Raw genomic sequence first — 17,140 nt, 5'->3', positions numbered from 1 at the left:
CCCACATCATCATCTCCTAATCAGCAACCTGGTGGGGGCGTTGTGAACTCATTTCACATGCAAAGAGGTTAGCCATTATAACAAAGGTCATTTACATATTGAAGTCTATAAAGTACAGTAGCAAAAACAGCCTGTTTGATTCTGAGGGTCAGAGAGTGATCATGTAGAACTACAAACCCAGAATCCTTGACAGACATTCAAAACACTTTTAACAGCTCGGATGCTCATCTATATGTAATCCGCACGTCCTGATTTTGCAGAGTTAGATGTATTCCTGGAACAAAATATTTTGTTGATCCTGGAACAACATTCCTGTCCAAAAACCTATCTCTGAGGTCCTAAACATATCACTACCCCTAAACCTAACCATATGTTACCCCTAAAATCAGAGGGAAATGATAGGGGAATAATACTGATATAGAAGCATCTAACCCTGGTTGTAAGCCTAAACATGACTTAAACTGTAAACTTGTCCCTCAAATCTGATTGGTTGATTAGAATGTTGCACTTGGTGAAGTCGGGTTCTGCATGTAATCCTTCTACTTTTTGGCTCTTATAAATGGTGTATTTTTTGTGTTTACCTTTTGATTAAACAGCAGTTGACAGTTTGACCTCTTACACAAGTATTAAAGTGACTTCTGTACTGTCCTTCACTTCAGCTCACTTCAGTTTAATGTTCTGGCAAAAAAATGAACTTGTATAGCATTAAGAAAAAAAGATGCCATGGCATTGTGTGGCCGCGACCCAGATCATGGAAGATCTGGAGAGAGAGGAAGAGAGAGGGTGGCAGTCTGGTGAGTTGGCTGAGGGCTGCTGTATGCTGACGCAGAAGCGTTGCGTAACGCTGGTGATGGGTAGCAGAATGCCCAAGTCGTTCCAGCTCCTCAATCACACACACCTTAATGCAAAGGGAGTGTGTTGCTTGTCTTGCATATAAGAGAAAAATCAGACCTCTCGCACTGTTCAACAGGATAAGCATGCCTTACTGCATCAGAGCAGTGTGTGTTCTTGGAGCATGTTAAATCTTGTTATTAGCAATGTCTATGGCTATGTTCACACTGTCAGTTTTGGGATTGACAGCCGCATTTACTAACAGGTGTGAGACTCGAAATCTCCCGTTCAAAAAGCAACTTACAGTATGAACATGCAACTGTTCAGTAAAGACTTTTATAATGTTACAAAAGTTTTTTTGAACATTGTTTTCAACATCACTAATATTAAATATTTCTTGCGCAAATCAGCACATTGGAATGATTTGTAATGATTTATTGAAGGATTCAGCTTTGCCATCAGAGGAATAATATACATTTAGTCATTTTTTGTGTAATATTTGATCTGTAAAATACTTTAAATCATGTTCATTTTATGGTGTTACATTGTCATGGCAAAAGTAAAACAGTATATATAACTTTTCACTCTAAAACCATATTAACATGGATATCGGTTACATCTTGTGACTCTCCTATTGAAAAAGTCAGTATTTAAACATTTATGGATTTGCCCCATTCACTCCCATGTTAAGTGCCTCACTATAACACAGATTTGAGCCTCCTTTTTGAAAGAAAAAGAGGGAGTCCAAATTAATGTTTGTGGGAATCAACATTATGCCACAAGTGAGGTCAATTGAGCTTAACTTATATTGAACCCGGAATAATCATTTACAGAGATGTCAATTATGATGTTGCTTCCCGATGGATTATGTAATTTTTTGAATGATTGCGTCTATATTAAGATGCACTTGTGTAGATAAGAGAAGAGAGTACATGAACTACTTTATCGGTTGGGAATTGACTTGATTGTGTAAAGTGGTCTCTATGGCAGGTGTTTGGAGGCAAGGGGTTGCTGACATCAGTCGAAAAGGAAATGTGTTTTAGGGAGAGAGGATATTTATTACATTTTGATGAGAGATTACGAAGCATAAACAGGGTCAATTCTAATTGCATTTCAACTTTGAATGCTGATGATGTGGGGAAGTTAGGAGGATTAGAGGAAACCAACATTTATTTTCCATCCTCATTTCGCCCCCCTGGAAACCGCATTAGAATTTGAATTCCACAGTGTTAATTTGATAGTTGGCCGGGAGCCTGCCCCTTTTTTCCTTGTTAATAGGTTGCGCCAAGTGTGTGTGTGAGAGAAACATGAAGAACATTTTGGCATATGGTGTCGAGATGAATATTTAAACAGTACCAATCTGCTTTCTGTATGATATCACAGATGCAGTTTAGAAACTCTTTCCATAATTCACTCTGCATGTAAGTGTGTGTGCAAGTGTGATTAAAAATCATATATGGACTGTTTCCTTCATGCATGTTGGACCCTCAGGCTCTACTGCACCGTATGACACAATTTACGGCAGTGGAAAGAGAGAAATGAGGACTAAATGAGGGCAGAGAGAAAAGGACAGACTAAGGGCATCTGCACACTGCGTCAGAGAGCGCTGTAAATCCATTGATTACAATAGAGATGGTGCATCACAAGGACATAGAGCAGGAGCGTTCAATTAAAAGTCCAAAATGTCTCTGTAGTTTCCTTCCCTGCAAAGATCCATATAATCATAACTTGAGTCAATAAGACTTGGAAACATAGGTGGAGTGTGAACCAGCTAAGGAGATGTGCTTCCAATTTAAACACATTTAAATAGATTTCCTTAAAATAGTTTCAAGTCACGTGTTGCCGCACAACCTACACATCCCAGCATAAACACTCTCGATAAATGATTTGTTGTTAGAGTGTAACCGATCCTACTTGACCCGCCTCAAGCGGGATTCGAACCAGGATCTCTGGCGTGCTAACAAGGACGCTAAAGGCCGCAGCTGCTAGCGCCCCTCTGAGGCCAGGGAAGTAAGTTTTACACGCAAAGCTTTTATTGGCCTACGCTAACCCCCATAAACCTCACTCCCATCCGGGTCACGGCACCAAATGTAACCAGGCCTACCCGAGCGGGATTCTAACCAGGGTCTCTGGCATGGGAGGCGTGTGCGCTAAGGCCGCAGACTCTAGCGCCAGTCGCGGAATTTGGCATGGGAGATGTGGCATGGCAGAAAGTGTGTAAAGAGCGCTCCCTTTGTAATTACTAAAAAGCTGTCACTCATCTTATTTCATCGCAATCTCACAAAGTGAAGCTGACTGCACAATGAATCTCTTATTTACACAATGTCTACACTTTGTTTGTTATAATCAGAGGATTTTCAAGCGTGCAGAACTCAGAATCCACTCACTGCTCAAGTTTTTTTTCAGTGCTAACATAAACACTTCTGATTGGCCATTATGTTCAAGAAATCAACAGATATATTTGCGACTGGCTATATTGTCCAACGCTGCAAACACACATTGTAATAAATAGAAACTTTGACGTTCTCCAAAGCGCAAACACAGATATGCACAAGATCATTTGCCAAATCTGTTTTGCTAATATGCTATTACGATGGAGAAAACTGATCCTAGACCAGCAGTTATGGGCAGCTTTTTCCCTCTAAAAGCAATCTGAAGCAGACGTCGGTTTGAGAAATTTCCACACTTGTGAAAAGCCTTGCAGAGCTTTACACACGCTCGGTCTATGCTTGGAAATGAAATAAGCAGTGTGCATTGGAGGAATATGTATTGTATATTGTATATATTATAAACATGTATATATGTATATATATATATATATATATATATATATATATATATATATATATATATATATATATATATATATATATATATATATATATATATATATATATATATATATATATATAATTATATAATTATACACACACACGTACACACTTTAAAGCCAGTCACCAAAGACTTTAAACTAAAGGGAGTCGACCTGAAAAAGTGCATGCATTATAATGTATCTCCTTCCAGAAGGGGGCGCTATAGTCTTAATAGTTTGAAAACAACCCCTGCTTAAACCCAACCAAGTCCAGCCTAAGACATTCAAAAAGCATCAGTGTGCTCTGGAAAGCCGGATCTGCACTAAAGCACGTCTGCTTTAATGTCTCCAGCTTTGAGGTTAAATTTGCTTAATTATATGTAGTAGATTTTGAATTAACATAAGAATGACTGGCTAATGCAGGCGTATGAGATCAAGAGGGCAAACGTCATTGAGTTCTTTGCCGAGGCTCCTTTGTGTGATGGCTTGGTCTTTGAACTTACACAGGGATGAGATAAAGTCCTTTTCCTCTGAACTCAGATCAGTTCTTCAGTTCACTCTTATCACAGTCGACATGCAGCACCCCCTACAGGGCAGTTCACATCAAATACAGTCCTGCACTTGTACTGTACTGTACTAATATATATAGTGGTCTATCAGCTCTTTATTGTTGTCTCGCTCTCATTCTCTCACTCTCTCTCTCTCTTTTCAGTGTGTCTGGCGGCGAGTTGTTCGACCGGATTGTGGAGAAAGGTTTCTACACTGAGAAAGATGCCAGTACGCTCATCAGACAAGTACTAGATGCTGTAAACTACCTCCACACTATGGGAATCGTACACAGAGATCTTAAGGTGAAAGAATAACACCCACATTCACAGATATTGCTTTGGTTTGATCTGTTCGATTTTAATGTGCGTGCTTTACCTTCAGCCAGAGAATCTGCTCTATTTCAACCCTCAAGACGGCTCAAAGATCATGATCAGTGATTTCGGCCTGTCTAAGATGGAGGGGACGGGTGATGTCATGTCCACAGCCTGTGGAACGCCGGGATACGTGGGTAAGAGTTTAGATATGAAAGAGAGATGGAGATGTTTATGATTTTGCTTCGCAATGTGTTATGTGTTTTGAAAAAGCGTTTTGTCTGTTGTAGATACATGTGTGTATATAGATTTTAGCTATTGGAAAGTGACTGTATGTGTCGATTCATTTGTGTGCGGCCTGTATCTGCACTTGAAGCTTATTCTTATCTAAGACTGACAGAATTGCCCCAGAGTCGCCTGCTTTTCCCCTGCGATTAGAGCGACCGCTGCACTTTGAGCCAACATGGCTGCATGTGAAACAAACACACACAGGCTGGGTACAAAACATCTTTGAACATTAGAAAATATTGAATTAGATATGAAACTTTCATATTATGTGGTCAGGAATGTTGCTATTTAAAATAGCGTTTGTTAATTGAAATAGAATCTAAAATAAATAAGAGAAAAATGTAGACATTAGAAGTGTTGCCTTGGCAACTGACCGAAATAAAATAAGTTTAAACTGAAGTACTAAAATTACTAAAACTGAAATAAAAATAAATTAAAGCTCAATAGAAAACAAATTAAACAAAAATGTATGGCAAACAAATGACAAAAGCACATAAAATTACTAAAATTAAAACTGAAAGCAGTTTTCAACTTATGAAAAAAGCGTAATTGGTGCGACGATGACATCGGACGTAGCGTAAGCGTTCTGAACTGCGAGAGGCGTTACACTTTCTTCATAAGTTCAATACAGAAGGCGGCCCGCCGAAAGCCAGATATTTTACTTTATAAAGTTTTAAATATGGATATTTTTTTTAAACAAACCTATCGATTCGCTTCAGAAGGCCTTTATTAACCCCCCCTTGGAGAGCTTGGAAGAGCCAGGACATTTTTTTATACAACTCCGAATCCGATTGTATTCGTCTGAAAGAAGAATTTCATGTACACCTAGGGATGGCTTGAGGGTGATTGAATTATGGGATAATTTCCATTTTTGGGTTAACTATCCCTTTAAGTTTCCTACATGCTTCTTCATGCATGTGTGTTTAAGACAGCCTTTACGTGAGTAAGTTTCCATGGTAACAGTGTTTAAATGGCGCTGTTGTGGCTATAAAACAACGCTTCAACCAGTTGCATCCTGGGCTGGGGTCAGACGCTGCTGTGCGTGAGGTTTCTCTACAATGGAAACACTAGACTCCAGGCTGAATGAGAGCAGCACGCAGGCATGCATTCTCTGTGTGTCTCTGCATGGCATGCACTCTTTTTGTCTTTAAATGGTAACGGTCTCACACCAAGTTCTCCAAATCAAATTTAAGGATCAACCACAGTCATCATTTTTTATCCTTTAGCTCATCATTTTTCTCTCTATTTTTGTTTTGTCTCTCTCATACACACACACACACACCTCTTTAGTAGACACTTCAAATGTGATGATGGGATTATATTGATCATAGCCTCAAAATAGCCCAGCTTGGAAAATATCCATTCCTGCAGTCCTAAGACAGGAATGAACTGTTTAGTTTTCATATGGAGATGAATTCAAGCAGGTTTTGTTTGCACATAATCAATTCAATTGCAAAAGAAGCCCGTATGACCTAATGCAGTATGTATGTGTTTGTGTGTTTGGCAGTGTTGGGGAGTGTAGACACGATATATAGTCACGACAGTACCTGAGCTGTTCAAAATAGTGAAGTATTACAAATTAGTAGTGGTTCAGTTACTGTTGTTCCTCATAGTTTTGCACAGCCTTGCAACTGAGTGAGCTTAACTGAGAAGTGAATTGGTCAGATTTGTTTTTGGTAAAGCATTTGTTTAAATGGTTTATTCCAATGGAACGCTTTCAAATTGGATGGATGGATGGATGGATTCACTGATTCATTTATCTCTGATTCAAAGTCCCTGTACCTCAATTTAGTTGTGCTTTTTTGCAGCGAAATGCAAAAATACTTGGTTCAATATTTCTGTTTATCACTGTTTTCACCATGTTTTTTGTTTTTTTTATATTTTTAGTGTTTTAAAATATTATTTGATCATTGTGTTCGAGATTTTTTTAGTCATCCTAATTGAGATGCTTTCAGTGGCATTTCATATATAGCTCAGTGTTTATGTATTTACTCTAAAGTTGCTAAAATCATTTAAGCTAAACAGTTATTGTTGTCAAGTATATTAAGCATGCTTCATGTATAAACTGCTTTTTTTTAAAGTATATAAAAAACTACACAGTGGACATTTTGAATCAGAGTTGATTCAGTGAAGCATCTTGAAATGATTCATTGAATTGAATCAAACCTGCCATCTAACAAAATTTTTGCTACTGAAGTTAATATTGTGTCATACTCGAGTAGAGTTACTGACCAAATAAAAACCAACTGTTGCTCAATTGTATAATTCCAGCAAAATAACTGCAAATATATTGTGATGATTTAATACATGACACAACCATAATTGAGATCCTTGTACTTTGTTTCAGAATTTTTTCTTCTTTTTTAAAATTATATAATCAGGCAATTATCTAAAAGATAAATAGCTTAAATGTAGATCCTTTTCCAAAGAGAAGCTTCACTTTAGTTGAAGTACTTTATGAATTATGCATCACTTGTTGTTAAGCAAGCTACAGTTTAAAAGCATCTTCCTCAACGCTGCTACCTGTGTGTTTTTGATAGCTGTTGTTTAAAGGTCATAGAGTTTCTATTATTTCTAATGGAAATGTGCCTGTTTCATTTCAAGAGCTTTTCAGAAAGCGGCTTTCATAAGTGACGGACTAGTCCAGCACTCAAACACAATAGGTGACTCTAGGACAAGTTGAAGCCTTAAACCATAGAACCAAAGCCTTTGTGTTGTGAGTGAAAGCTTGTTTCCTGAAGGGAGGAAGAAAATATCTAAAGGGAGAATAATAGAATACATTTAGAAGGACTCAGGAGCCTCAACCTCTTGTGGAGAATAACAGGATTATGAGTATGCGAGTGTGTGTTGTGCCGTCTCAAGAAGTTGTTTGCCCTGATAGTAAATTGAGTGCTCCTCTTGATTTCTACGATTGTCTTCTTTCTATGCACATACAGTATACTATATTATAAAGAGCTATAAACATCTTTATTTTCTGCTATTTCATTAAAAAAAGAAAGTTGTTAAACACCTGAGTTTGAATTCTCAGGAGAGATTTCATATAGTTGCAAGACTGATTAACAAGACAGGAAAGGTGTGATTTGTTTGTCTCAATCGAATCTGTTTCTTTCTCTCTTCTCAGCACCAGAAGTTCTCGCTCAGAAGCCGTACAGTAAAGCTGTGGACTGCTGGTCTATCGGAGTCATTGCCTACATCCTGTGAGTACCCACAATACCATACTCGTCCTTTCATTTATAAGCTGAGGAATCATTCAGCTAAGGTTTGAATGAGACTTTCATACAAAAGCAGGATCGAAAGAAAATTAGTAAGTGACCCATCTCTCTTGATCAGCTACAGATGTTGTGCCGCACTTTACTCAGACTCCTTATATGGTGCGGTTTGAGTGAGTCTCAATCATACAAACAGAAAAGAGAGAGTTTGTGTCTGTGTTTGTGTTGATTGATGGAAGATTTCTGGATTTTTCACTGGTTTGTCAGCAGATGTTTTATGGAAACTCTATCTTACCCATAAATAACATGGTGGTACAGTGATGTATGAGATGCTAATGACATGCCACTGATGTATTATGAAGGATTCATATACTCATATCCAATGGTATTTACATATAGGTCATGATGAATGACACTTGTTCACACTGCAGTGAGAGTAAAGCGTTTCTGCAAAATAAAACCGGAAACCGAGGGTAACGCAGATATGACGCAATCGACAGGCGACTCCCTCACACGTCCCGGTTCCTTGGTTAAAATAGCAATCTCTCACGATTTACAAATAGTTTGGGATATTGTAAGTACTCAACTGAACAAAATAGATAACACTGGCCTAGTGGTTTTTGGATATTTTACTGCAAAAATGTTACATAGTTCACCTTTAAGTGTTACCAAACAACAATCAGAACATTTTCAATCAATATCTTTAGTCCAGATTAAAACCCATAGCCCATTATGTCTTTACGCATTAAGTAGTTGGTGCTGTGATTAACACCAAAGTTATATTTGAAAATTCCCTACACTAAAAGTAAACCCCTCCCAAAAGAAAATAAAATCATGGCGATTCCGCTGTGATATCTTAAGTTCACCCTCTTTTTCTCTCTCAGTATGTTTTCTTTCGTTTTTTTAGTGTAGGAATGTTCGTAAGGAGACTGAGAATGTGTCATAAAAGCTGTACATTTCACATGAGCTGTGGCCATCTGCGCTTCTGTGTGTGTATTATCATTTCACTGGGTCTGAGTGGTGACAAACCAACATAAAAACAAGCTTCGCATCACCTTCTCGAATCTTAGTCTGCTACAGATCTCCATGTACATCTGAGTCAATTGTCTTTTGTTTTGTTCTTTCGATCCCGGCTGCTTTGGGGCCACTCCTGAGCCAACACAAACACTCACACTGTCTGTCAACAAACCGGTGAAGCTGTCGTTCAGATTGCGGTTCCCATCACTCCCACTCACAGCTGTCCTGATCCGGAGTATTCACATGGGTAACGCTTTAATTCGATGGGCCACTTTAGACATTCTACTAACTAAAAGAAACTTTGCAATAACATGTCTACTAACTCTCATTAGAGTATTAGTAGACTGTCCGATTAATATCTGCTAACACTTTATTGTGATGCTCCCCAACTGACATTCTTACGGAGCCCCTAAAGGGACATGAAGGACATGTTTTGTTGACAACTTCACAAATGTTTTGTGAAGGAATGCAGGGGTTTTGTGAAGGAACGCAAAGTTTCTTGGAGGAACACAAATGTTTTGCAAGGTAATGCAAAGTTTCTCGGGGGAATGCAAAGGTTTCGCGAAGTAATGTAAAGTTTCTCGGGGGAACGCAAAGGTTTTGCAAAGGAACGCAAAAGGTTTTGCAAAGGAACGCAAAGTTTCTGCGAAGGAACGCTAAGTTTCTTTTTCAAGATTCAAGAGTTTTATTTGTCACATACACAGTTATATACACAATATACAACTGGCAGTGAAATGTAAACAGGTCCGCTCCATGGACAGTGCAAATAACAGTTACAAGAAATTAAAATAGAAATAGAATAAAATTAGAATAAAAAGTATTAACATAAGTAGAATTATAAATAAATCAAGTAAAAGATAAAAATAGGAAATAAGATAAATAAAAATATTAAAAATATGTGGATATGATAAGTGAGATAAACTGTAGACTTAAAAATAAGTGGTTAACATAAAATATATATATATGTATATATAAAGAAGTATAATGTGCTAGGTTTATTACAGGTTGTTACGCAGTAACAATAGGAAAGTAAAGTGCAGTGCAATTGCAGTATGTGGATGTTAATGTTAAAAAACCGTATGTTTATGCGTGTGCGGGGTGAAGTGAAGTCACGTGACTGAGTTCAGGAGTCTGATGGCCTGGGGGAAGAAACTCCTCCTGAGTCTTTCAGTCTTTGCCATCAGGCTACGGAAGCGCTTACCAGATGGCAGCAGGGTGAAGTGAGAGTTTGCAGGGTGATTAATGTCTCTGATGATTTTGGTAGCTCTACCTCTGCAGCGTTTGGTGTAGATGTCCTGCAGAGACGGGAGAGCTGAGCCTGAGATGCGCTCGGATAAGCGCACCACTCTTTGCAGGGCTTTGCAGTCGTGACTGGTGCTGTTCCCGTACCACGCTGTGATGCACTGAGTCAGGACACTTTCTATCGCCCCTCGATAGAAAGTTTTCAGGATGGCTGGTGAAACCCTGAATTTCCTCAGCTGGCGCAGGTGGTACAGTCTTTGCCTGGCTTTTTTCACCTGTGTCTGGATGTGTGTAGTCCAGGTCAGATCCTCGGAGATGTTCACTCCCAGGTATTTGAAGCTGCTCACTCTCTCTACCGGTGTCCCGCTGATCATGAGAGGGGAGTATGACCGATGCTGTCTCTTCCTGAAGTCCACAATCAGTTCTTTGGTCTTGTTAACATTCAGAGAGAGACAGTTGTCCTGGCACCATGATGTCAGTTGCTCCACTTCGTCCAAGTATGCCGTCTCATTGTTGTTGGAGATGAGACCCAGGACAACAGTATCATCAGCAAACTTGATGATCGAGGTGGAGCTGTGTGTGGACAAACAGTCATGGGTGTAGAGAGAGTAGAGCAGGGGACTCAGCACACAGCCCTGTGGAGCTCCAACACTCAGGGTGATGGAGGTGGAGGTGAACTGGCCTACTCTCACCGCCTGGGGTCTGCCAGTGAGGAAATCTTCAATCCAGAGGCAGAGAGAAGAATTCAGGCCTAGATCCAGGAGTTTGTGTGTTAGCTTAATGGGAACTATGGTGTTAAAGGCTGAGCTATAGTCAATAAATAGCAACCTGACATAGTTCCCACTTTTGCTGTCGATGTGAGTGAGGCAGGAGTGAAGGACGTGAGAAATGGCATCTTCAGTCGATCTATTGGGACGATAGGCAAACTGAAGAGGGTCCAAAGTGTCAGGAATGGAGGAGCAAATGTTGTTTTTAATGAGTCTCTCAAAGACCTTCATGACTAAAGATGTGAGAGCCACTGGACGATAGTCATTTAAGCAAGAGGGTTTACTGATCTTGAGGGAACGTAAAGGTTTTGCAAAGGAACGCTAAGTTTCTCGGGGGAACACAAAGGTTTTGTGAAGGAACAGAGGTTTTGTGAAGGATCGTAAAGGCTTTGCGAAGGAACTTTAAGTTTCTTGAGGGAACGTAAAGGTTTTGCAAAGGAACGCTAAGTTTCTTGAGGAAATGCAAAGGTTTTGCAAAGGAACGCTAAGTTTCTTGAGGAAACGCAAAGGTTTTGCAAAAGAACGCTAAGTTTCTTGAGGGAACGTAAAGGTTTTGCAAAGGAACGCTAAGTTTCTTGAGTAAACGCAAAGGTTTTGCAAAGGAACGCTAAGTTTCTCGGGGGAACACAAAGGTTTTGCGAAGTAATGTAAAGTTTCTCGGGGGAAAGCAAAGGTTTTACGAGTGAACGCTAAGTTTCTCGGGGGAACGCAAAGGTTTTGCGAAGGAATGCAAAGTTTCTTGGGGGAACGTAAAGATTTTGCGAAGGAACGCTAAGTTTCTTGAGGGAACGTAAAGGTTTTGCGAAGGAATGCAAAGTTTCTTGAGGGAACGCAAAGGTTTTGCAAAGGAACGCTAAGTTTCTTGGGGGAACGCAAAGGTTTTGCAAAGGAACGCAAAGTTTCTTGGGGGAACGTAAAGGTTTTGCGAAGTAATGTAAAGTTTCTCGGGGGAAAGCAAAGGTTTTACGAGTGAACGCTAAGTTTCTCGGGGGAACGCAAAGGTTTTGCGAAGGAACGCTAAGTTTCTTGGGGGAACGCAAAGGTTTTGCAAAGGAACGCTAAGTTTCTTGGGGGAACGCAAAGGTTTTGCAAAGGAACGCTAAGTTTCTCGGGGGAACACAAAGGTTTTGCGAAGTAATGTAAAGTTTCTCGGGGGAAAGCAAAGGTTTTACGAGTGAACGCTAAGTTTCTCGGGGGAACGCAAAGGTTTTGCGAAGGAACGCTAAGTTTCTTGGGGGAACGTAAAGGTTTTGCGAAGGAACGCTAAGTTTCTTGAGGGAACGCAAAGGTTTTGCAAAGGAACGCTAAGTTTCTCGGGGGAACGCAAAGGTTTTGCAAAGGAACGCAAAGTTTCTGCGAAGTAACACAAAGTTTCTCAGGGGAACACAAAGGTTTTGCAAAGTAATGTAAAGTTTCTCGGGGGAAAGCAAAGGTTTTACGAGTGAACGCTAAGTTTCTCGGGGGAACACAAAGGTTTTGTAAAGGAACGCAGAGGTTTTGTGAAGGATCGCAAAGGCTTTGCGAAGAACGCTAAGTTTCTTGAGGAAACGCAAAGGTTTTGCGAAGGAATGCAAAGTTTCTTGGGGGAACGTAAAGGTTTTGCGAAGGAATGCAAAGTTTCTCAGAGGAATGCAAAGGTTTTGCGAAGGAATGCAAAGTTTCTTGGTGGAACGCAAAGGTTTTGTGAAGGAATGCACATTTTTGTGCAAGAACGCAAAACATTTGCAAGAGAACGCAAAAGCATTTTCCTCCCATCTCATATTTTTGTCCCTTGAGGGGCTCTGTACACTTTACTGACTATAAGTAAGTTTGCAAGTACATGTAAACTCATAAATTAAATTATATATATAAATTATATAATAAAAATGACAATTATCTCATTACAAAAACACTACAATGGAAGCTGAAATTATACAATCAATTAATTAATACTATTAAATAATATAAATACTACTAAAATAACCCTGATGTGTTTACTGATAAAGGCCCGTGCCCAGCTGTTCCTCTGAGCCGGTTGTCCGCTAGAGCTTAGAGTCAGATCTCATGGATGGTTGGCCTCCTCTCAGGTGTGATTATTGCAGTGACAACCGGCCGAAACCGAAGCTAATTCTCTTAGCGTCTGATTAGCTAACCCAACGAGAAGAGAAAAAAACACAAAGCTAATGGGGTCGAAATCAGGCAGAAAATTACCTTCCTTGCCTCTGTTCCCCATGAGGAAAGGTATTTTAATGGCTTTGATGATTGGGAGGAGAAAAAACATTCCAAGAGATTTGATTTGCGTAGCTCAGGTTTAATCAGCTGTCTTTCTTTTCTGATTTCCAGAGGCCCATGGGGTTTATTTACGCTTATTTTTTGAGCGTGATGTTCGTTGTTAAATCAAGGTGTCCACTGATGTGTTTTTAGAGGATTACAGTGATAATTTAAAGGTATTGTTCACCCTTAATGTTTACTCAGGGCTAGGGCTATTAGTCGTCAATATGACAAGTACTATAAAAGTAGTCCTTATGACTTTTTTATGACACAGTTTTGAAGTCATATGATAGCTTTGTCATATCGTACAAGTCATATTGACCATTTTTACGAAGCTTTTTTGTCATTTGTGCTTGACAAACTGGATTCCCATTTACTGTTCATTATATTTCATTATACAAAGCAAAAATTAAAGTAAGCTATTAACAACTAAAAATTAAGATATTTCATATTATTTGGTTATAAAATACAGTGGACAATGGGGGGACTTGAAGACAAAAAGGTTGATATCCACTGGATTAAATGTATACCTTGAATATGCTGCAAGTATGGAAATGATGTAATAAACTCATGTGTTTTCTTACAGACTGTGTGGTTACCCTCCCTTTTATGACGAGAATGACTCCAAACTCTTTGAGCAGATCCTGAAAGCCGACTATGAATTTGATGCACCGTACTGGGATGATATTTCTGATTCAGGTACATTCACACTGACACGTGTAGAAAAGAACCACACCATGTTTATGGTCTGGTTTATATGTTTTTAATTGTTAACACACTCACTCAATCATCCATCAGTAACACCACATGCTGCCAGTAAGAGTGGAAACTCTGGAGTTCGGTATTCCACGGGCACTAGATCTATGAAATTCTTCCAAACTATGAATCAGGGAACAGTGAATGAATCCAAATTTTGTTGTCAGTGCTTCCACTAATAAACTCAAAGTCTCAGTTTTATCTCACCAACAGGAAGGATGAATGTGGCATTCACTACATGAGACAATTTCTGATGCATTGAAATGTCAATGTAGTTTAATGGTTCTAAGCTGCTGTGCATGTATGTTTTTAATGTTTAACTGTTGTATTTTTGTAATGTTTAATGTACAGCAAAAGACTTCATCGGTTCTTTGATGGAAAAGGACCCCTCAAAGCGATACACATGTGAACAGGCCCTTCGACATCCCTGGTGAGTCTAGTGCTGTCCTGATGTACCCTGGGATTCTGTGCTCGACAGGTTCACAGAGATCTATTTTTATACAGTATATATGGTAGGGATAATGTAATTTCTATTATTATTATTAATTACAGAGTAAAACTATCATTTAAGTAATAAAGCAATCATTTTAAATTAAAGAAATATACTATCATCATTATTATTATTAAATAATTAATAATCATATTTTAGAGTTGAAACAGATTTTTATGTTGTAGCAATATTGTTAAATTAAATTAAATAATAATTTAGAGTGAAACTATTGTTTAATAAAGCAATAATTATACATTAATTTGTTATTATGATATTATTATGTTACTGTTGAAACTTCTTTTTATAATGAAGCAATACTTTAAATTATTATTATTATATTACTATTTAATTAAATTTAGAGTGAAACTATCCATAATTTAGTAATAATGTTTGGTTTCAATAAATATTTTAATAAATTCCAATAAATTATTAAGATAAGCCATTATTTTAAATTAATTTGTTAATAATATTAATAATAATAATAATACAATTTTGAGAGAAAGGATCAGTAATTAAGTAATATTTCAATACATTATGTCAGTAAATAATTTTATCGTTTAAATAATTTATTAAAATAAAGCAATAATTTTAAATTAATTTGTTAATAATAATAATAATGTAGTAATAATATCTTACCATTAAAACTCTTTTTATAATAAAGCAATACTTTTAAAATTTTTTTTATAATATTAATAATAATAATATAGCAATAATATCTTACCATTAAAACTCTTTTTATAATAAAGCAATAATTTGATGATGATAATAATAATAATAATAATAATAATAATAATAATAATAATAACAACAACCAGTTCTTCTGGCAAATAATATAGTACATTAGCCTAACTGTAGGTGAGAGTCTAAATGATGCATTTAATAAAGTATAAGTAATACTTTTGTAACAGTAACAAGTAGAACTCTGCAGATCATTGCTCTGGGATTTATTCTGTTGGACTGTCATTCAGGTCCTCTAAGACTCTTGAGCTGTACCAGAATAATGAAACTCTGACCTCATAAACAGCATTTAGAGACTGAATTTTGTGTCACTTTATTAGTGCAGCGTTTCATTGGTATTAGGTGGAAACACTATCTGCGTCAGCCGGGGATTGCATGTGTGCTCCGAGTATCAAGCTGAATTCGGTCTCTCTATTATCATGCACCAAGATCTCTCTCAAGGGCAGGAGGAAAGCTACTGAATAAACACCAGCCAATTAAGACGCTGCGACTAATCTCACATTATGTATTCCGAAGCGCTAATCGGCAATTAGCACATCCTCTACAGGCACCTTTAACAAGCCTTTACCAAACACAGGAGATTGGAAAACAGAAGGATTGAAAACCACAGGGAATTTAAACACTTTGGAGTAAATCAAAGTGCTTCTTAAGGAGGAGAGATGAGAGGAGAGGAGAGGACATCATTGTAAGTGAAGAAAGTTGCAAAGTTTTGACTTTGTCATTTTGCTTTCCAGGATTGCGGGAGACACTGCGCTCTGCAAGAACATCCACGAGTCCGTCAGTCGACAAATGCGCAAAAACTTTGCAAAAAGCAAATGGAGAGTGAGTACAAGTGACCTTGTTAATAAGACCAGAAACACACTGCATGTATTGTCTGAACATATATTGCAACACAAATTTGAACTTGTGTAGCTACATGTATTTGCTCAGAGTGCTGTATATTTTGGGCCCAAGAGTCTGTGAGTCTATGAGAATTGTCTGTTTCACTTCTCATTGTCCATGATTTCTTGTCTCTCCACATAACAGCAAGCCTTCAACGCCACGGCCGTGGTTCGCCACATGAGGAGACTGCAGTTGGGCAGTAGCATGGGGAGCAGCATGGACCAATCGAGCTCCGCCAACCAGAACCGCATACTGAATGCAAACCAGACTCCAACTATACCGCCCAACACAACACCAAACTCCACTCCGGCACTTACCCAAAACCACAAACCTGCTCCCAACCCAAATGTCAATCTTATTAACGATATGGCCACAGGAACCACCTCTATACCACGCAAAGACTGTAAGTATCAGGTTTTTTTACATATATTTGTATTAGTCAAATCGATTAATCGCGATTAATTACATCTAACATAAAAGTTTGTTAATATATATGTGTGTTTGTATATATGTACATACACACACACATATATACATACAGTATATATATATATAAACTTATAAACTTATGTTAGATCTGATTAATCGTCTTGATAGCACCAATTTTTTTTTTGTTCTATTTTTTTAAATAGAATATTTACATTAATATATTTCAGCATTATTTTAATTAAAAAAAGTTTTTAATAGTTTAAGTTTTAGTTAACAATAAAAACCCTGTTCACTCATAAATGTTCAAGGATGAATAGCATGGCATGTTTTAATAAAAAATATTGCAAAAAATATGTGGAAAATTATAGTTTTTTTATATGTGCAATGAATAAAACTATTTTAATTACGTTTCCATTTTGTGGGGGGAAAAACAGCTACGTTTTAATGTATTTACTAGTGCTGTCAAATCGATTAATCGCATCTAACAAAAGTTTTTTGTTTACATATGTGTCTATATATTATTATATATATTATACATATGTGTGTATACACTATATATACACACACAC

The 17,140-nt window shown here is 37.8% G+C and overlaps 1 protein-coding gene across 1 annotated transcript in view; it reads left to right on the top strand.

Moving 5' to 3' along the window:
- camk1da (calcium/calmodulin-dependent protein kinase 1Da) overlaps positions 1–17,140 on the top strand; it is a 66,365-nt gene that overhangs the window by 44,007 nt on the left and 5,218 nt on the right. Inside the window, exons 4-10 of the mRNA XM_079817706.1 lie at positions 4,356–4,494; positions 4,574–4,700; positions 7,913–7,988; positions 13,863–13,975; positions 14,384–14,462; positions 15,995–16,082; positions 16,287–16,545. Of these exons, the coding sequence (XP_079673832.1) occupies positions 4,356–4,494; positions 4,574–4,700; positions 7,913–7,988; positions 13,863–13,975; positions 14,384–14,462; positions 15,995–16,082; positions 16,287–16,545 (881 nt within the window). The remainder of the gene's footprint in view (positions 1–4,355; positions 4,495–4,573; positions 4,701–7,912; positions 7,989–13,862; positions 13,976–14,383; positions 14,463–15,994; positions 16,083–16,286; positions 16,546–17,140) is intronic.

This window comes from Gobio gobio (genome assembly GCF_949357685.1).
Source record: "Gobio gobio genome assembly, chromosome: 5".
NCBI lineage: Eukaryota > Metazoa > Chordata > Actinopteri > Cypriniformes > Gobionidae > Gobio > Gobio gobio.
The sequence above is the reverse complement of the archived record's forward strand: the minus strand, read 5'-3'. Positions and strand labels throughout refer to the sequence as shown.